The sequence below is a fragment of the Tachyglossus aculeatus genome, chromosome 10 (genome assembly GCF_015852505.1).
Source record: "Tachyglossus aculeatus isolate mTacAcu1 chromosome 10, mTacAcu1.pri, whole genome shotgun sequence".
NCBI classification, from domain to species: Eukaryota; Metazoa; Chordata; class Mammalia; order Monotremata; family Tachyglossidae; genus Tachyglossus; species Tachyglossus aculeatus.
In genome coordinates, this window is record NC_052075.1 from 45,177,710 (window position 1) to 45,198,948 (window position 21,239).

General features: G+C 51.3%; 1 protein-coding gene across 1 annotated transcript in view; it reads right to left on the reverse strand.

Moving 5' to 3' along the window:
- Nucleotides 1-21,239, reverse strand: part of PLXNA4 (plexin A4) — a 423,674-nt gene that overhangs the window by 59,252 nt on the left and 343,183 nt on the right. Inside the window, exons 5-8 of the mRNA XM_038752091.1 lie at nucleotides 19,973-20,073; nucleotides 2,560-2,683; nucleotides 1,996-2,149; nucleotides 555-654 (exon numbers count right to left, since the gene is read on the reverse strand). Of these exons, the coding sequence (XP_038608019.1) occupies nucleotides 555-654; nucleotides 1,996-2,149; nucleotides 2,560-2,683; nucleotides 19,973-20,073 (479 nt within the window). The remainder of the gene's footprint in view (nucleotides 1-554; nucleotides 655-1,995; nucleotides 2,150-2,559; nucleotides 2,684-19,972; nucleotides 20,074-21,239) is intronic.

The window sequence follows — 21,239 nt, forward strand, 5'->3', positions numbered from 1 at the left end:
GGGAGGGGGTTGGGACTCTGAGAAGGAGAGGAGGACTGAAGGGATGGTCCATGGATGGGTAAACTGAAGCACAGTGAAGTGAATCAGTTGATCCCCCCATGACTTAGTGGGTACACTGCAGAACTGAAACTGGACCCTATGGGGGTCCCAGCTGCCCCTTCGTCCTGGGGTCCAGAGGGCAGCCCCAAGCTTACCCAAACCCCATTTCCTGCAACAAACAGTCTGTCCTGATCAGACCAGTACACAAACAGAACCAAGCTTCTTCTCTGGCCAACCCACCTAGCCCTGGCTCTGGGCTAATGGCCAGTGGCCCAGCAGCCTCTGGGGTGGTAAAAGGAAAGGGAAGTGTCCCCTCTCCCTTCCCATCAACCACAGCATTTTCTCTCACAGTAATATTTTCTCACTGTCCTAGGGGCTGGGCAGGGTTGTGGGGGTGAGGGCTCAGAGGGAAAGCCTGAGGAATTTCCATGAACCCCCGGAGGGAGGAGAGAGTAGGTAGGCTGTGCTGGAATATCTGATGATGAGAGTGAGGAGGGCAGGGACTGGGCTCTTACGAGTTGTGCACGCTGCAGTTGTAGAAGACGAAGCTGGTGCTGGCAAAGGTCACACCGGTCTCTTTTGACTTCAGCTGCAGCTGGACAATATGGTGGTCCCCTGGATGGCAAGGAGGCAGCAAAAGATGAGGGAGAAGGCCACTAAGCTTTATCATCTTTATGACCCCTTAGGGAGGGAGCGGGGGTCCAATGGGCTGCAGCCCCAGGCTGGGGGCAGGGCAGATGGCTCCCCATTCTCAGCTCAGTAGTCCCAAGGGGCACAGCCCACCAAAGTGGCCCCCAAGCCCCACAGGAACACCCTGCAGGCCAAATAGACCCCAACAAGAATTCCATTACATAGGTATCGGGAGAGGGTCGCCAGCTCCTCCTGAAATGGCTCTTCCATTCCTCGACACACATAGGCACACACACACACACACACACACACACACACACAAGTACACTCACACAAGCACAATTGCATGCCTTTGGTGAGAGAACCTTGGAGTATATTGGTGTTCAGATGGCCCTGAGGTCCAGGCCCTCAGCCATTCCCATAAACACAAACCCAGGCAGTCTCTCCCCATACACAGCAGGCCGGGGAAACAAGGGATGCTAATTTAGGGTTGGCCCAATGGTCCATCCAGCCAAGGATTCTGCTCCCTCAGAGACAACAATGCTCAAAATGTTCACCAATGAACCATCTGATATCCCTAACTTTCCCTCTGGTAGCCCATTACAGACCATTTGTCCATCAACACATCCCAATGACCCCTTCACACAGGCCACCCTTCCAGCCCCTGCGGGTGTGGGGGGCCAGGGGCTCATCACCAGGGCCCAGGCTGAATCTCCAGTGTGGATCTCAGGGCCCTCTATGAGGCCCTGTTTCCCCGACTTCACTGAGTGCTGCATTAATCACTCGGCGCAAACGGAGCCTGGCAGGCCCAAACTGGGGGAACAACATGGAATAAATCAGGCCGAGGCAAGCCCATCCATCGCCGGCTCTGACAGCCCCCGCCGTTCCTGGCTGACAGGGCCCCAGGAGTGGGATTTGCAGGGCAGAGCCAGGAACGGTGGCAGAGGAGGTCCATGGCACTGAGATCTGTGGCCCCACTAAGGAGGGGCTGAGCCCAGGGGTACTAGCCTGCCATGCCCAGAGCGATGGAGGACAGGCTGCACTCTCCATCTTCTGCTCACCCCACCTCCCCCCGGCCCCTCCCAGCTGCAGCCACACTCATCACAATTCTAGTGGGAATTGCAGTCTACACCCACACACACATAGCTACATCACTACTGCTTCTTCCCCAGGAGGGAGGGAGGGAGAGATGGGGTAGAGGAAGAGGGCAGCAGGACTCTGGACCTCTTCTGAATCACTCCAGTAGAGAGAGGCCTCTGGCTCCACTCTCAATGCTGTGGCTATATGTCTGCGGTAGGAAAGGAGGAGAGGACGGGGGCTACTGACCGTTCTCGGTGATGATCTGGGGCACCTCCTTGGCCGTGGGGGAATAGCACTGAATCTGGTTGCCCACCACCAGCCCGTCCATCTCCGACAGATCCTCGAAGGTGCAGTTGACACCGGCTGACAGCTCTGGGACGTTATAGGTTTCCAGGACAAGCTGACAGCAGAGGAAGGAGGCAGAGGGGGGAAGAGAAAAGGAAATGGGAACATTAAAAGGGAAAAGGAGGAGGGAAAGGAGGTAGGAGGAGGAGGGACGAGGAAGAAGGAGGAGTGAATAGAAAGGGAGAAGGGGTAGAAAGGAGGGAGGGGGAAGAAAGAGGAGGAGGAGGAGGAAAGAGAAAAATTAAAAGAGATTCTCAGAGGGATAAAGGGCAGAGGGAGAGAGAGAGACAGACAGACAGACATACACACAATGTTTAAAGTCCAAGGATTTGCAAGAAATCCATCACAGAAAGCTGGGTGCTTCAGGTGCAGACACTCTGAGCTGGAAGCCCTCAGGCTGGCCACTCGCTCCCACTGACTGAGAGAGCACCCCCTGGCCCCCATGCCCCCACCTCAGCTCCTCACCAGCACGCTGTATTGAGAGACGGAGATGTTGTTGGGATGCACAGTCAGGCGGACACACTGCTTCATCTCGGAGGCGAAGCGGCGAGGTTCCCGCGACCGCTCACAGCGCTCCTTCCGGGTGCACCTGCCGGGGGTAACAGGGACGGAATGGGCAGTGAGTGAGTGACTCAGGGGCAGAAAAGTCAAAGCTCTCAACTTGGGTGAGCCAGAAAGTAGGGATTTGAGGCCTACAGGAGTCCCACAAGCAATTTTCCATGGCTGCCCCTGTGACTCAATTGTCAGTCAGGCCCCCGCGAAAGGGCTCACTCAGCCCCAGCACCTGCAGTCAATACCGCTGACTGACTGATAGACTGACAGAGGAAAGGGGCTTGTGAGCAGAGTGCAGGACCTGGTGGGCAAGCTCCCTCCTGACCCAAAACCTGAGCCTGGGCTCAAACTGCCCAGTCTGCCGTGCCCCCATCTGACTCCTTTTTCTCAGTGAGTCCCAGCACCAGGCCAGAGCTGCCTCGGAGCCATTTCCTTGGTGAGCTTGAGTGGCTGGCCCATCTGATCTCAGTGCAGTGGCTCGGCCCCTGGGAGCACCCTCTCCACGTTCTACACCCACCAGCATCAGCATAAGATGCCTCTCCCTGCTCTGCAGTTGTCCCCAGCTTAGCGTGGGATGGCATTATGGAGGAAATGAGGGAAAGAGAAGCTGCACGGCCTAAAGGACTGAGCACAGGCCTGGTAAGAAGGACCTGCATTCTAATCCCAGCCCTGCCACTCGTCTGCTCTGTTGCCTTGGGCACGTCACTTCACTTCTCTATGCCTCAGTTCCCTCATCTGTAAAATGGGGATTAAGACTGGGAGCCCCATGTGGGACATGGACAGTGTCCAACCTGATTAGCTTTTATCTATCCAGGAGCTCAGTATAGTGCCTGGCACATAGTAAGTGCTTAACAAATGCCTATGAAAAAAATACAAAGAGGGAGGCAGGAGAGAGAGGGAGGAAGGGGGACAATGATTCTTCCCGTCTTGGCAAGAAGGACTTCTTCTCTCCGTGGATGGAATTGGAGACTGAGAGAGGGAGGAGTAATCCCACCCCCATTAATAATAATAGTAATAATAATAATTATGGTATCTGTTAAGTGCTTACTATGTGCCAAGCACTTTTCTAAGTGCTGGGATAAATACAAGATCAACCAGTTGTCCCACATGGGGCTCACAGTCTTAATCCCCATTTTACAGATGAGGTAACTGAGGCACAGAGAAGTTAAGTGACTTGCCCAAAGTCACACAGCTGACAAGTGACAGAGCTGGGATTAGAACCTGTGACCTCTGACTTCCAAGCCCATGCTCTTTCCACTAAGCCACACTGCTTCCCCATTGCCCCACTGAGGCCTGGCTCCCTTCCTCAGTGGTCGTGGGTTCTTATCCCAGCTCTACCACATGTCTGCTGTGTGACCTTGGGCAAATCACCTAACTTCTCTGGGCCTTAGTTACCTCATCTGTAAAATGGGGATCAAGACCGTGAGTCTCATGAGGGACGTGGGCTGTGTCCAACCTGCTTACCTTGTATCTACCTAGCGCTTCAAACGGCACTTGGCACATAGGAAGGGCTTAACAAATACCACAATTATCATTCTTCCTATCCCCAGGCCATTAAGCACAGACACAGTGATGAACATAGACGGAAACCCCAATGTCAGGGGCAGAGAGTGTGAGAGGCACTGGGCAAGTCCCTGACAACAAAATCAATTCCCACAGGCAGGAAGCCTCAGGATGAAGGTTATTTTATCATGGGAAGTCCAGCATCAGTGTTTAGAATGGAATTCTTAGTAAGCCATGTTCATTGCCAATTAACAGCTTGATGCCTTAGAATGGGCTAGTCCCTGCCCTCTGGGAGCCTTCAATAAAAGAAAATAAACACTGACCGAACACATCAAGAACAGACAGACAGCAGATAGGCAGATTTGGGAAAAGGAGCACCATGGGGAAGAACTCTGAAAAAATGCAATGCAGGGCATGGGGAAGAGAAGAGAGGGAATCCAGGGAGTTGCGGAGTCAGCAGGGTTATGGAGGGCTTCCAGAGAAAGTGGCACTGGAGAACTGAGTGGATTACTGGAGGGGGTGGGCCCGGTGGGCTGGGGGAGGAGGATGAGCCAGGCACTGCCAGGAGGAGGCTTGGGAGCACATCTGTGGCCAGCCAAAGGGGAAGAGCCAATGGACTCAACAGACTGGGTGGACAAAGAGAAGGGCAGTATGCTGGGAGTGACCACAAGCTTTTTTGCCTGGGAGATGGGCAATTTGTTGGCCTGGGCCCCGTCATGATGGGGCAGCTGGGCCTGGAAAAGAACAGGAGGGAGACAAGGGTTCGGTCTGGCTTGAGTTAGCAACGAGGGGTCCAGTTCATTGGATCTTATTGAGAGAAGCCTAGAGTTAGAGGGACTTCCGAAGTCATCTTTCCCCTCTCCCTCCAATCTACTCACCAAATCATATATCCCTACAGCCAGCCAGTTGTTCTTCTGCCCACTCATTCATCCATCTCTGTTTCCAAAGATCTCCATGGAAGGAGTTTCTTAACCTCACTCGGTCTGTCCGCATCTGTCCACTATAACAACCTTCATTATCATCATCATCACTGTCAAGCACTGGGCTAGGCAATTTGACTCGAACAATCAACCAGTCAATCATACGTATTGAGCACCTACAATGTGCAGATCACTATACTAAACGTTTGGAATAGTACAATATAGCAGAGATGGTAAACATGTTCCCTGCCCACGATGAGCTTATACAGTAGGGGTACAAAGGAGAAGGCCCATCCCCATCCCATGAGGGGTTCATGATCTGCACGAAATAGAGCTACAACTGGTAACAAAAGTAAGCAAAAATGACAAGTAGAATACACAAATTGACAATTGGTTAAGAGCTGAGGACGGGTGACGGAAATCTGGAGCGGGGCAGTGGGGATGAGTAAGGGAATGCCTCTTCCAGGTTGCTACTTTTTAGGACTTAGTGATCTACCCCAGATCCCTCCTGCTGCAACCCAAGCTGATTTTCTACCATCTGTCTTCTGCAAAATCACACTCTGTGCCTTGCTGGCTTCCCCTCTTGTCCTCATTCCTCCCGGGGTCCATCTTCCGGACCCCTGAGTGTGTCTTGACTGGCTGGAGAAGGACTCGGCCCACAACTTGCTCCAAAGGTGTTTGCTTTCTCACTTGCTCTCTCCCTCCCTCCTCAGTGACCGGCTCCCATCCCACAAGATGAAAGGTCAGGTTTTAATTCCATCACCTCCCCGGTATTGTCTCTCCCGATTGATGGAGGCAAGGCGGGTTGCTGTCGAAGGTTCCGTGGAGTTAATTTAACAGGCCGGCTCCAGTGCAGTGGACTCCATTACCTTCAGCCATTAAGCTAATGCTATGGACTTTTCCAGGGTGCCCGCAACAGACGACGCTACTAATAGCGTTATTAGGTCCATTAACGGCCAGCCAGAAAAGCTAGCATCGGCTTAAATAATTCACCGTCACCCCAACTTTGAAGTTCCCATTTCCAAGTGCAATCAGTGGGCCTGCCAAGTGTCTTTGATGAAATTAAGAAGGGAGAGAATGGAATTCCTCTCAGACTGAACTTCGCCCCCCACCCCCACCAGCTGTAGGGAGTGGGCCCGGAGAACAGGGGAGCGAGAGGACAGTAGAGGAAGTGGCTGGGTTATTTCCAGCCTGTTGAAATACCTGCAGGTGTTGCATTTAAAGCAGCCAGCTGCACTTCCTGGGGTTGGACTCCCTGTCTTACACTGTCCAGAGGGTCAGCTTGGGGAGTGAGGACCCTCTGCCCCACCCCTCCAGGGTGATGTCAGAGTCCCAGGCTTCCATGTGGGAGGGGTCTGGATGGGAGGAGGAAGAGACAGCTGGGACAAGGGGTGGGGATGGGATGATCCCCATCCCCAGTGCCTGAATTGGATCATTATTAGTATTATGGGATTTGTTGAGTGCTTATGTGTCAAGCACTGCTCTAAGCCTAAACAACACTTCCTCTCTGCCCTCTGACTTCAGGAGGGGCTGCTTGCTGACTCCACGGAGGAGCCCGACCCCACCAGAGGAAAAAACCCTTGAATTTACCACTCTTGACTCCCAGCTTGCCTCGGATGGCTACTGGTTACTATTGAGGGTCATGGAGGCTGGCCCACAAGGTCAGGCCAGGGCATTATTGTTTCCGGACAGAGGAGGAGAGGTGAGGTCCTTGCTTGCCAAGGGAGCCGGCAGCCCCTGGCTAGGAAGCTCCTCCCACCCATCTTGTCCCATCCCATCTCCCCTAACTCCCGAGGCTGCAGCCTTTCCCCTTCCCCAGCTGCCGCCCCCTTCAAATCAGGTCACCGGGGAAAGGCCCAGACTTCCCCTAGTCTGCCAAACAGAAGCTGAACTAACCTATAACCTTGGTTTGCCTGGCTGGATGGGGAGAAATTGTGGAATGGGAGAAAGGAAACAGGTCTGTTGGAGTAAATGGACTCCCAACAGCCTCCCAGCTTTCTTATTAAGGCTCTGAGAGGGGTCAGGGAACTATAGGAGGAAGGCACATCAAGTTTAAGGTCTCGATGCCAGGGCTGGTAAGACAGTTCTGTTCTACTCCTGGAGGCTAGGAGGGAGGAGGTCAGAAATATTGACAGAACAGTTGTGATAAAGAGGGAGGGGAAGGATCGGGACCCTTCTGATTGACTGATTCATTCAATTGTATTTATTGAGTGCTTACTCTCTGTAGAACACTGTACTAAGTGCTTGGAATGTACAATTTGGCAACAAATAGAGACAATCCCTACCTCACAGTCAGGTGTTGCACTTAGGATGGGGCATTCCTATTGGCTCAGCTGTAAGGGGTGAGGGGTGGGGGCGGGGAGTGGTCCGATAAAGATAATACAGTGCTTTGCATGTAGTAAGCACTTAATAAATGCCATTATTATTATTATAACCTTATTATCATCCCCTGAACCACTTCTCTTGATTTAGCACTTTTTCCCAAGAAGCTCCAAGGCTAAAGCCTTCAAACCTCTTGGACACAGAGAGGGTGAGGTTGCTTGGTGATGTTATTCTTCCCATTTTCAGGAGGGAGAAACAGAGGCTCAGAGGGGAGCAGACCTCCCCTTGTCCTCTGCTCCTGGCTGCAGTAGTCCTGAAAGCTGCCCCTTCCTCCCCCAGCCCATTCCATCTCCCAAAGGCAGTGAGCAGGGAGAGCAGCAGCGAGGTCTAGTGGAAAGAGCACGGGCTTGCGAGTCAGAGGACCTGGGTTCTAATTCAGCTCTGCTGGGAGACCCTAGGTGAGTTATAACTTCTCTGTGACTCAGTTTCCTTACCTGTAAATGGGGACACAATACCTGTTCTCCCTCTCTGTGAGCCCCATGAGGGACAGGGACTGGTCTGATTATGTACCCTGGCTCTTAATACAGTGCTTACAAAGTGTTTAACAAATACCTCAATTATTATCACTATTATTATTATTAGAAGAGTGTTAAGGAAAGGTGGCTTCTTCAAAGGCCCCTGAGGATGGGGTCCCAAGAGTTGATCCTTCCATCTGGGCTTTGCCCCGGCTCACCCTGCCTTCCCGAGCTCCAGGCTGGATTCTGCCGGGCCCCACTGGCCCACAAGGGCTGAAGGGCTCAGAAGGCGTGAGAATCGGCTCAGCCTCAGCCAAGGTGTTATTATTCAAGTCAGTGGTTCCTATGAGATTATCCCCTCTAATGAAGCAGCTACCTCAGCCTTCCCCTCCATCTGAACTTTCACTGCTGGAGAATTCCCAGTGAAGTGGAAAATTAGAAGGCAGAGGAGGGGGAAGGAAGGAAGGGGGTAAAAGAGAAAGGGGGAAAAGATAGTGATTAAGTTCTCTAGAAATTAATTCCTAAATACAGTGATGGAGATACTAACTCCCGGCCCGCTAGCCAGGGGAATGCATTTCAATTTAGAAACGGGAGTGGCATCAGCTAGGATGCAGTTCAGGTGCAGGGTGGTTCTCTCAGGCTCCACGCTGATGCTCTCTAACTCCTAGGCTGCCGCTCCCTGAACAGCTGGGTATGCCAGGCTCTTCCCAGGATCACCCAACAGACCAGAGTGAGTTCATAATGCAATGAGAGAATCCAGGGGCCTGGCTCTCAATCCATGGACTGACTGCCTTGCCACAGGACTGGGGGTGACAGCTTCTGCCTGCTCCATTCAGGACACTAAGCTTCCCCACTGGATCATTAGCACTTTGAGGGCAGGAATCCTGCCTTCCTTCTCTATTGTACTCTCCCAAGCATTCTGTGCACAGTTCCACTAATTGAGTGATTGATTCTGGCCAAACTCTGGGTTAATCGGGCACAAAACCCCAGCTCTGCTCCTCGCCTTAAGTTTCTCGGCTGGTTGTGGAGCCTGGCTGTGAATCCATTCTATTCCATTCACCTCTTCTGAACAACCTGCTGGGTCCACCCATTTGTTTGCTGGATTCATTCATTCATTCAATCGTATTTATTGAGCGCTTACTGTGTGCAGAGCACTGTACTAAGTGCTTGGGAAGTAGAAGTTGGGCTGTACTGCTGTGCTGGATAAACCACCCAGTAATGAGCAGGACATTTCCTATTACTTGCCACCCATCCTGACAATTATCTTCTATACTTTATCCTGCCGCAAAGCACTTCAGTCCTGGTCAGTGTCACTGAGCCCAGGACTCCCCGTCCAGCTTTGGCCTCCACTTAGGGTCAGCATCGGCTGGATCTGGGGGTGACAGACTGTCCCTCTTGGGTTCCTGCGGTCCTTGTGGTGGCTGAGTGGGTTTGCTCTTTCATCTATGTCATTCTCACAGATTCAACAAACATAGCCTGAAGGTGGCACAGACCTGTTCTCCCTCTCTCTTTTACCATGCTGTGTGACCCTGAGCTACTTATAACTTCTCTGTGACTCAGTTTCCTTGCCTGTAAAATGGAGACTCAATACCTGTTCTCCCTCTCCCTTGGACTGTAAGCCCCTAGAGGGATAGGGGCTGTGTCTCATCTGATTATCTTTCCTGGAGTTTAGTACAATGCTTGACACAGAGTGTTTAAACTAATACCTTAATTATTATTATTATTGTTATTTTAACAATTTTTTTTAACAATTTTGTCCAGAAGTGTGGAACAGGGATACTGCCTGATCTGAATGTGCTGTAGCTTCCCCAAGGTTAGTACAGTGTTTGGTATATTGTAAGTGCGTAACAAATACCTCAGTTATTAAAAACAGCATGGTGCCTGGAGCCGGCAAGGAGGGGAGAGTGTTTTGAGTGCATCTCTCCATGGCACTGACAGCCCTGTTCCCATCTCAGACAGTTGTCTCCATTGCCAGGCTGCATATCCTTCCTTCAGACATGATGTTAATTTCCCTATCGTTGTAGCCAAGGAACAAAATCCTATCATATCCATCCTGTTGGTCCTAAGCCTGGTGGTATGGAGCAGGACCACTGATCACCTTCCAAATGGTATTCCTCCCTAGACTCAAATAATATCATTCACCTTCCCTTTGGCACAGTGCTCTGCATGCAATAAGCACTCAATAAATTCCTATGATTGACCAAAAATCATAATCCCTCATCACGGTCTTGCCCTCCATTCCTTCTTCAGGAGTTTTTCAGATCCCGTACAGTGCTAAGCGCTTAGTACAGTGCTCTGCACACAGTAAGTGCTCAATAAATATGACTGAATGAATGAATTTATTCTCCCTGTGATCTTGGCAGGGAGCCAGGGGGAGAAAAGTGGAAAGGGGAGCACAGGTCATTCATCCCACTATGTAGAGGGAAAAACTACAGTTCAAAGGAAAGAAACTTCTCCCGGGCTGGAGAACGGAATACTGGAACTGCCTACTGAGCTACCCCTATGGCTGAACCAACAGGAAACTCTCCCATGTGCTCAATACAGTGCTTGGACCACAGTAAGTGCTCAATAAATTCCACTGATTGATTGAAGGTGCCCCCATAAGAAGGAGGACCGTGTGTCTGCTGGGTCCACAGCCCCTATCCCCTTCATCATGAACTGCCTTGATCTGTTGGGTGAACAGGACTAACCTGGCAGGCCCATCCTGCCTGAAGGAAATAGCTCAGCTCCATGTTCCCTGCTCTCACCACCATTCATTCAATCGTATTTACCGAGCACTTACTGTGTGCAGAGCACTGTACTAATCGCTTGGGAAGTACAAGTTGGCAACATATAGAGACGATCCCTACTCAACAGCGGGCACCATAAGGTCATCTTGTCTCCCAGTGTCCCCTGTTCCTGCCAAGCTATGCCAGAGCCAGAGATGGAACTGAAATCACCTTGCAGTGAGGTGCCCGTCAAGGCCAGAGTGACAAAGTGACAAGGAGAACCAGAGCTGGACAGAAAGGGCATCTGGGGAGACCAACAGGTATGAGAGCTCTGGCACAGCCACTCGCTGGCCCCATCCTGCCCTGGTTCCCCTCAGATCTCCACAGGGCTTGACAGGAAGCGGTGAGCTCTCCTGGCAGTGGGAAGGGACAGAAGACCAGGGTGCCTGGAAATGTGTCCACCTGAGTATCTTGTATCTACCCCAGCATTCAGTACAGTGTGCAGCAAGCGCTTGACAAATACCATAAAAAATATCAAAATAAAACCAAAGGTAAAGGAGTTGACCAAGACTTTCACTGCCTGAAAAATTGTCACGACCTACCCAAGGTCTGCGACATTTTCCAAGGGAACTAGTCAGGATAAGAGCTGGCTGATGTTGGGATATCTCTCTCTTGCTCTCTCTGCCTCTCTTTCCTCCCCCAGTCCCACTTCCCCTACCCAGATGGGTCCAAATTCATTACTGAGCAGTTCTTTCCTGAAGGTCAGTTATATCAGGGGTACTTCCTTGACTGTCAACTTGCTTCATCCCTAGTCTCAAAAATACATTCATAGTTTCTCCCTCCAGTCAATCTCAGCCCCTACAACACAAACCATGGTTGGGACCCTCACCAGGGCCACCCTTAGGAGAGAACCAATTTGTGGTGACAACCTCGGGGGCCCCTTATGTCCTAGCAGTGATACTCTGGGTAGGGCATGATGGGCAGCAGAGGACAGTAGGATGGGAACAGGAACATGTAACTTATTGTGTGCAGGGAACGTGTCTGCCAACTCTGTTGTACTATACTCTCCACATAGTATTAAGCATGTCGAGTCACTTGAAACTAGATCACTACCTCCCCTGGTTTCTGCAGGCCCCGGTGGTAGCTGCCCAGATCTCCCCTCACTGGGATGGGCAGAGCCCCCATTGGGCAGGCATGAAGACAGACTGAGTCCTGGGAGCACTGCCACCACTTCAGGCAAGTCACTGAACCTCTTTGGGTCTCAGTTTCCTCACCTGAATAATGGGGATAAAAATGCCTACTCACTCTTCCTACTTCCCAGGGTGGGTTGTACAGATAAAATGAGCTCATTTGAGTGAAAGTGCTTTGGGAAAATAAAAAAAAGGACTCTACTAATCCAAGATATTATAAGTATTGTTATTAATAAGTATTTTTCCCTGTGCCAGACTACAGAAGATTCTATTTCCATGTTGCGGTTACGAGGGCTGTGGGAATCTCATAGAGAAATAGGGCTCAGGCATCTCTCCAGTGGCCTGGCCTTGAGAATCACCTAGACTACCTTTTTTTAAATGGTATTTGTTAAGTGCTTACTATGTGCCAGGCATTGTTCTAGGAGCTGGGGTAGATACAAGGTCATCAGGTTGGACACGGTCCATGTACCACATGGAGCTCACAGTCTTAAACCCATTTTATAGATGAGGAAACTGAGGCACAGAGAAGTGAAGTGACTTGCCCAAGGTCACACAGCAGACAAGTGGCAGAGCTGGCATTAGAAACCAGTTCTTCCCAGGCGTCTCCTCTCCCATGACCCCCCTTACTCCAGAACTGCCATCCATAGGACTCCATCCTCCACCACCTCGGAGACATTTCAAGTAGCATGGCTCAATGGAAAGAGCCCGGGCTTTGGAGTCAGAGGTCATGGGTTCAAATCCTGGCTCCGCCAACTGTCTGCTGTGTGATTTTGGGCAAGTCACTTCACTTCTCTGTGCCCCAGTTACCTCATCTGTAAAATGGGGATTAAAACTGTGAGCCCGCCATGGGACAACCTGATCACCTTGTAACCTCCCCAGAGCTTAGAACAGTGCTTTGTACATAGTAAGCGCTTAATAAATGCTATTATTATTATTATTATTTTATTATTATTATTATGTCTTCTGACTCTCAGACCTGTGGTCTACACAATAAGCCACTCTGTGTTGCTCAGATTACCTGTGTCTGCTACTTATAGCTATAGTCTCTCATTCTTTTCCACGATGGACTCCTAAATTTATATCTATTGTTCTCCCCCCACAGCTAGACTATGCACCCCCTTTTTCATGTCTTTAGGATGTCTCCTGCAACCAGTGAAAGCTTAGTAAATACTGCTGATCCTGATCTACTAATGGTCAGTGCCCACCTTCCCAGCCCCCACTAAAGTAATATCCTGAATTTATTTTTCTAATGCATTTTCATGTCAATTATTTTCTCTTCACAACATCCCAGTGAGGTCAAAAGCAATTATAATTATCTTCTGTTTACTGAAAGCAGAGGTTCAGAAAGTTTCACTGACATACCCATGGTCACCAAGTGGGCCAGGGGCAGGAATTGGGACTCAAACTCAGGCCTGCCAACCCCCAGACCTGGGTTCTTTCCACGAGCACACGCTGACCCAACCACTTCTCGGTTAGACCCTGGGGTTCGGGACTCTGGGGTTCATAAAGCAAGGAAACTGAGGTTGGAGTTCTGAGACTGACATACAATCAATCAATCGATTCTATTCATTGAGCGATTACTGTGTGCAGAGCTATGAGGCCTCCAAGGACTTCCCAGTCATCACTGAAAAAAAACTAATCATGTCAAATCACTGCCCTGGCTTCTCTGATCTTCTCTAATAGTTTTCCTCCCAAAGACATTCTGTCAAGATAAAAATCATAAACGTTTCTTGTGAGCCCGCCGCCTTTCTGGCTTTGCTAATAACCAGCCATGATTCATGTTCCTGTGTTTAGGAAGCGGATGGAGTTTTCAACAGTGATGAAGGCAGTGGAACCTGTCAGCTTTTCTTTCTGCTCAAAACCAGCCACAGTGGTGACGTCCAGCTGGGGTCATGCCCGTCCTCCCAGGACTGACCCTACCCAGCTGCTGCCTGAGGGAGAATTGACGGATGGCAGTCTCATTCTTGTCAGGGCTTCAGAGGGACCAGAATTGGGAAGCTGCTGGAGGTCCTGATAGAGGTCATCTAATTCACCCCCCAACTTCTAAGATTTGGCACAATTAACCACCCCCAATGGGTACAAATCCATTCTATTCTTAAAGGTGTCCATAGAAGGAAGGAGAAGCTTCTGTGCCTGTACTCCTGGTTGTGGGGCCAAGCCCAGGAGGAAGAGTAGGCTCTACTGGGGAGGGTCTGTTTCAGGAGGATTTTCTTTCCCTTTATCTGCTTTAAGATAAAGAAAGTGCAAAAATAAAGAGAGGTTCTTAGTCCAGGTAGCATTTCCCTGGAAGGAATAGCCGGCCGGCCGGCTGGCAGACCCAACCTCGCCTCTCTGGGATATTTAAATTATATATTACAAATTATTTATTTATATTAAATGTCTATCTCCAAATGATTTATTTATATCTTCTCCCCTGCTAGACTGTAAGCTCTTTTTTGGCAGGGAACATATCTACCCACTCTGTGGTATAGTGCTCTCCCGAACGTTTAGTACAGTGCTCTGCATATAGTAACTGCTCAATAAATACCATTGATGATGATGATGATGCCAGTTTGCTCTGACTCCGCCAGCTTGGGTGTTTCAAAATGAATTGATCGTGGCCTGCGGACTGCAGTGGAGAAATGTGAACACCCATTTATCCAGCATCAAGGCAAGAGTACACTTGAGACCAGGTCTCAGGCTCCATCCACTGAGCAAAGAGCAGAAACCTGTCTAGTTTGTCCCGGCTCTTTGGCCCTGGGGCCAGAAAGACTGTGAGGAGGAGAGGAGGAGGGTGAGAGGAAAAACTCTAAGATCCTGGAGATCAATCCCTTATACCCTGGGGGACTCACAATGTTAGCAGAGGGAGCATTTCCAGAGCCCTCTTCCTTGTAATCCTCCTTGTTCTCTTTCCCCCACACTAGATTGTGACCTCCTTGAGGTTAGCGATATTAACTACCAACTCTACTGTAGTCTCCCAAATGCTTAGTCTAGTGCTTGGCACACAGTAAGTGCTCTGTAAATACCATTGATTGATTGAATGGGTGGGGCCTAGGACTCTCTGAGATTCTGCCTGGGCAGCCCTGGAGCAAGCGATTTTCCTGTCAGTTAAGTGAACTGACTTGAGACCTGGATAAAACTGGCTGGTGAGCAACCTACCAAGCTATCTGAGGGACAATAAAGGTGAGTTTTTCTTCAAGATCTGCTTTCCCAGACACTCAGATTCAGGGGAAAATTGGGGTGAAATTAAACACTAAAGATTTTCAAGAGGGCTCTGGGCATGGTGAACTGATAATGATATTAATTGTGGCATTTGTCAAGCATTTACTACGTGCCAAGAACTGTACTGAGTGCTGGGGTAAATACAAGATCATCAGGTCCCACTTGGGGCTCACATTGTAAGGAGGGGAACAGATCCCCATCTTCTAGACTGTAAGCCCGGTGTGGATAGGGATTGCCTCTCTTTGTTGCTGAACTGTACTTTCCAAGTGCTTAGTACAGTGCTCTACACACAGTAAGCACTCAATAAATACAACTGAATGAATTTTCCAGATGAGGGAACTGAGACCCAGAGAAGTTAAGTGATTTGCCCAAAGTCACGCAGCAGGCAGGTGGCAGGGGCAGGATTAGAAACCTGGCCCTCCGACTTCCAGGCCTGTGATTTTTTCCCTAGGCCAAGCTGCTTTAGAACTCCTTGTGGTCGAACCCCAGGAGGAAACTGGGGAGGAGGCTGACCAGACATGAGGATCTGGGAAATGCAGGAGGGTTCAGAATAGGTAGAGCGTATTCGGTTTCATCCTCTCTCGGCTTCCCAAGCAGATCTGTGGCTGATCTCTGCTTCCCAATCTTGGGTCCCCTTGTATTCCCCAACCCCCGCAATACATCCCCCACACCTCTACCCTGTAGTCCCCACATCACCAACTCCCTCAGTCTTCATCTGAAACTGACAGTCGAGCTAAATGGCCTGTCACATCCGACAAATACTGACCAGGACGCTCTCCTGATTTCCCGGGGCCCGAGGCCATTGGGTTTCCCCCAGTGAACCAACTCATTAGCCTTTCCCCCTTTTGTGCCCCAGCTCCCTCTGCCCTGCTTCCTTCTGGATGCTGAGCGCTAATCAAGAGCCTGAGTTTGTTATCAAAATCCACTCATTGTCCAGAAGGATTGGAGTGTCCAGGGAAATCTCTGCAATGCCTTGGGCTGGACCTGTCCATGCCGAGCCACATGGACTGTCTCCCTCCCCAACCCCTCTCCCGCCTTCAGCCTCGGCACAAGTCAAGGCTGCATCACTAGCAGTCACTGGCATTTTCGCAGTGGAAATGCTGGCACCATCCTAGAAAGAAAGCTGAAGTTTGAGCTGCTTCCTCCTCCTCAGGCCTGGAGTGGTAGTGGCAGTCAGTATGATTACCCCTGGGATGTGACCCAAGACAACGCTCTCTCCTGTGGCCAGCAAAGTCAAAGAGCTGCTGCAGGCAGCCAGGGGGCTGACTCAGTTGTCTGTACTTGGTCTGTTTGCCAGATGTCTGGCTTCAGCCTACTTGCCTCTCCCTGGGAGACTTCTCCTTCATGTCTACATTCTCCAGGAAAGAAAGAGAGGGAAAGGGAGAGGGAGAGGAAGAGAGAGAGGAAAAAAAAAACAAAAAACAAAAAACAACCCAGCAGAGAACTCCTGCTGCCCAGCAGTTGAAGAGTCAAGGGAGGGAAAAGGCCATTTTAAAAGCCAGACTTATCTCTCCCCCAGGAGACATCTTGGGTTACCTGAGTCATTCCTATGAGATGCTGAAGGATTTTCCTTAGAAAGTCACTGTTGGGGCCAATCAATGGGGTTGGGCTTGCCGGGTGGGATCGGGTTCCAGTTCTGGCCCGCGGCCCGGGCCTCGGGGAGGGGAAGAGGGCCCGGAGGTACCTGACACAGGTGGTTGACCAGGCCCATCCTGACCCTGGATGAGAGGACACTCCAAGGATCGACTGGCCCTCCCCACACCTTCAACTAGGGAGGGGCTGGGAAGTGGGTGGCGTTGCCTAGACCCCTGAAACTATCTGTAGAAGAACTAGAGAAGGACTATCTGAAGAACTACCTTGAGAAGCAGTGTGCCCTAGTGGAAAGGGCACAGGCCTTTGAGTCAGAAGACCTGGGTTCTAATGCTGGCTCCGCCACTTTCCTGCTGTGTGACGTTGGGTACCTCTCTGCCTCAATTAACTCATCTTTAATGGGGATAAAATACCTGTTCTCCCTCTGTCTTTGACTGTGAGCCCCAAGTGGAGCAGGGACCATCTGATCTGTTCATATTGTGTTTACCCAGTGGTCAGTACAGTGCTTGACCCATGGTAAGCACTCAGCAAATACAATAAAAACAAAAAGAACAGGTGGGAGTGCATGGATCCTTTAGCAGGGTGGCCAGCCTCCCCCTCCCCCGCCGCCCCCGCTTGTCTTGCTTCTATGAAGGGAAAAGAGCTGGAGCGGGGGGTGCTCAGAGCCTGGGACCTGCAGGTCTGGAGGTGCCAGGGGGCTTCGCCTGTGCCTTCCAATGTCCACCTTTGGGGTGGCTGCTCCAGGCCCTGAGGGTCTGTCCCATCCCTTCCCTCCCAGCTCCAGAGTCGGCTCTGGGTTGCCCCCTCAGCTCTATCACCCCTCCCCTGCTTCCAGGGGCACCTTGTCTCACTGTAGGTGTGGCAGAGCTGTTGAAGGCACAGAGCAGTGCCTGGGAGGAAGAGGCCCTGGAGGGTGCAGACCCGCTTGGGAAAATTACAGTGGGTTGCTCTGCCTCGGTGCTCCTCTGCGTCTGTCAGTGAGTAGCACCCCTCTGCCCCCCTCCAGGGGTCCCTATTTCTCAGGGGAGTCGTGTTACCCCCAGGTAGTCAGTCCCATCCCTCTCTGGGCTGCTGTCCCTTTCCCACCCCTCCTGGTGACACAGAGGCTCCATTATTCCCACACCCAACTAGGGGCCCAGCCCAGCCTTGGCATCCCCAGACTGAGTCCAGTGTGGGCTAGGGAGGGGTCGTCCCCAGGGTAGCCTTCACAGGCTCTGTGGGGCTAGCCTGGAACCGGGCTTCCTGCTCCCCTTGGAGTCTGGATCCATCCCCATCTTTCCTCGGCCTCTTCCCGCCTCCCTCCTGCGTCTTGATCTCTGAGTCCCTTCCCTGATTTCTACTCCCAAGGCTACAGCCCAGCTTGATGGGACCTGGTGGATTACATTATAACTGTGGGTAAAATGAGGCCACTGACTGGTCCAGGAGCCCGACCCAGGAGCCTCCACTTCCCCAAACTCCCTGGCCCAGCTGAGGGAAGTCCTTTTGCCCTGCCTGGGTGGTGGCACAGACCCAAGTCTGCTTCTCTTTTTAGAGCAGTGGGGCCCCGGTCACTCTCAGGGGCTCAGTGTCATCAGGGGGTTGGGGGGAAGAGGCCCTGGTGGGATCAAAGCTCACACGGAAACACTGGCCAGGTCCCACGGGCGTCGGATATCACTGCCTGCAGTGCCTTGCCAGTTTCTCGTGAATGGTGTCAGGTAGATGAGGCTGCAGCTGCAATCGGAGCCATCCCTGACCATGGCCCCATGTCCATGGCCCCTGCTCCCAGCAGCACCAGGAAAGCTGGTTCCCTCCCTGAGCCTCAGCCCCAGAACCGGACAGAGGTTTGTGGAGTTTCCAGGGCCCCGGGACCTGCTCAGGCTAAAGAAGCTCCCTGCCTGCTCAAGAAGCCTGTTCCATGAATCATTTCCCTCCCGTCCTTCCACAGACTCCTGACAGCTCAGCTCCTCGGATTCTGGTCTCAAGCCACCAGGCACCTGCCTTCCAGGGGCTTTGTCCATTTATCCAGCCTTCCCCACTCATGACTTGCTCACTCCTCTCCCCCAAGGGTGGTGAGCTCTCCAATGGCGGGCCCTCTGCTCTGCAACAGGGCCGGGCCTACATCCATGCCAGGTCCACAGGAAGGATGAGGACAGGAAAGAGAGGCTGGGGCTCCCAGGTGCAGCAGCATGGCTGGGGGCAGGGCTGAAGCAGCAGCTGCAATGGAGTGGTGCTTGGCCCCTGGAAGGCCTGTGTGGGTATCCAGGCACTGCACAGAAAGGCTCAGAGCTGGGGTGACCTGCCTGTCTCTACAGGGTTAGGCTAACCACTCCGATTCTGGGCACCCACAACCCTGCAAACCTCCCCCAGCTCTGACCTCACTGGACATTTTCACTGCAGGTCAGCTGTGAGGAGGGGCTGCCGGAAGATGAAGCGTCAGGGAGGAGGCCTCGGGGGACTACGGGCCACTGGGGGGCCTGTCTGCGGGGTGGCTAGGGGACTCTGAAGAGTCCTGGGAAGGAGTGGAGGTTTCCAGAGGGACACACAGCATAGGCAATGGGAAGAGGTAGTAGGGAGAGGTGCCAAAGGGTTATCTTGTATCTACTCCCTTGCTTAGTACAGTGCATAGCACATAGTAAGCACTTAAGATATAATAAACCAAAAATAAAACAAAGGATGAAAAGTGAGAAGCACATTGTGCTAGAACTATAGGGAGCTAAAGAAAATAATGGTAGCATTTATTAAGTACTGTGTGCCAAGCACTGTACCAAATGCCGGGATAGATTCAAGATACTGTGGCCGGATACAGTCCCTGTCCCAAATGGGGCTCCTAGTCTAAGTATAAGGGAGCACAGGTATTGAATCCCCATTTTACGATGAGGAAACTGAGGCCCAGAGAAGATAGTGTTGCCGACTTGTACTTCCCAAGCGCTTAGTACAGTGCTCTGCACACAGTAAGCGCTCAATAAATATGATTGAATGAATGAATGATAAGTAACTTCCTTAAAGCCACCCAGGAGACAAGTGGCAGAGCCGGGACTAGAGCCCAGTGCTCGGCTCTTTCCACTAGGCCACAGGGCTTCTCAGGCCACACTTCCTGGGAACCAGAACAAGACGTAATGGCCCTGACCCCCAAGGAGATAAAGGTCTACTTGAGAGATGCACATAAATACCAAAGCCCATACATCCAAACATAAGTGACTGCAGTCACGTAAATATACATAAAACCAGAACATGGAGGAGCATCCATGGAGCAAAGGAATATATGGAGTGACTGCCAAGCTGTGGGGGAGGCGCATATCTGAAGTGAGTTTTGAGCAGCATTTGGAGGGGGAAGGGTGGGAGCAAAGACGCAGAGAGAGGGAAGTAGGAGGCAGGCAGAGTGTCCAGTTGGTACTCACGTGTTGTGAAGCACACACCAGCCGCAGTGGGGATCCCCTGAGCCGAGGCACTCGCTGCAGCTCCGGTACTGGCTGCAGGACTCCACGGGGACCCTGGTGAGCTATGGGAGGAAGGAAGGGAGGGAGATGTTATGTGTCTTTTGTGGGTGCCCAGAACCTTTCCGACTTGTTCAAACCCCTACCCATTCTGGGTGCTGAACAAGGATGAAGATAGTTCTCCTTCAGGGGCAGAACAATCCACCTGACCAACCCCATCACATGATGCCAACCTTCACGCTGGCTCTAGTTATGCAAATTCCTCCCTTTCTCCATCTTCCCCGCTCTAGAGAAGCAGCATGACATAGTGGATAGAGAGCAGGCCTGTGAGTCAGGAGGTCATGGGTTCTAATTCCACCTCTGCCACTCATCTGCTGTGTCACCTTGGGTAAGTCACTTCACTTCCTCTGTGTCTCAGTTACTCTGTCTGTAAAATGGGGATTGAGACTGTGAGCCCCATGTGGGACAGGGACTGTGTCCAACCCAATTTGTTTGTACCCATCCCAGCACTTAGTACAGTGCCTGGCACAAAGTAAGCGCTAACAAATACCCTAATTATTATTATTATTCCCTCCCCTCATTCTAACCGTGAGAAGGTGAGGCGTCTATTAGTGGGGGATCCATCCATTTATTGTTAATTAAGCAAGAAGATGCTATCCCCACACCACTCCTGGGTACAGACCAACAGAGAGCCCATCCATCAGTTATTAATCAATGAACAGTATTTAACGAGTGCTTGCTCTGTGCAAAACACTACCAATTGCTAGTGAAGAATGTACAAAAGTAGTAGATATGATCCCTCCCTCGAAGAGCTTGCAAGCAGGGGAGGCAGACAGGAAGCAACAGAGTACAAAGATACCTACATAAGTCTGAATACCCAAGCACTTCGGTGAAGCAGAAATGCTGAAGGGGCAGAAGGGGGTAAGTAGGGAGGGAAGACCAGATCAACTGGGCGCTCACAGCAAGGTAGCTCACAGCAGTTTTACTGAGACTCTCCTCTCTCCCCGACGTCTCTGGTCAATACTTAGTCTCTTTCACCAGCTCGTCCTCTGCCTCCCACCCCTTTACTGTGGGTGTCCCTCAAGGCTCGGCTCTGGGTCTTCTCTCTTCCCTTTACACCCTCTTGGGGAGATCAATGACTCCCATGGCTTCACTGACAACCTCTATGTGGATGAAGGTCCAAATCTACCTCAGCAGCCTCCACTTCTTTCATCCTCTGCAATCTTGCATT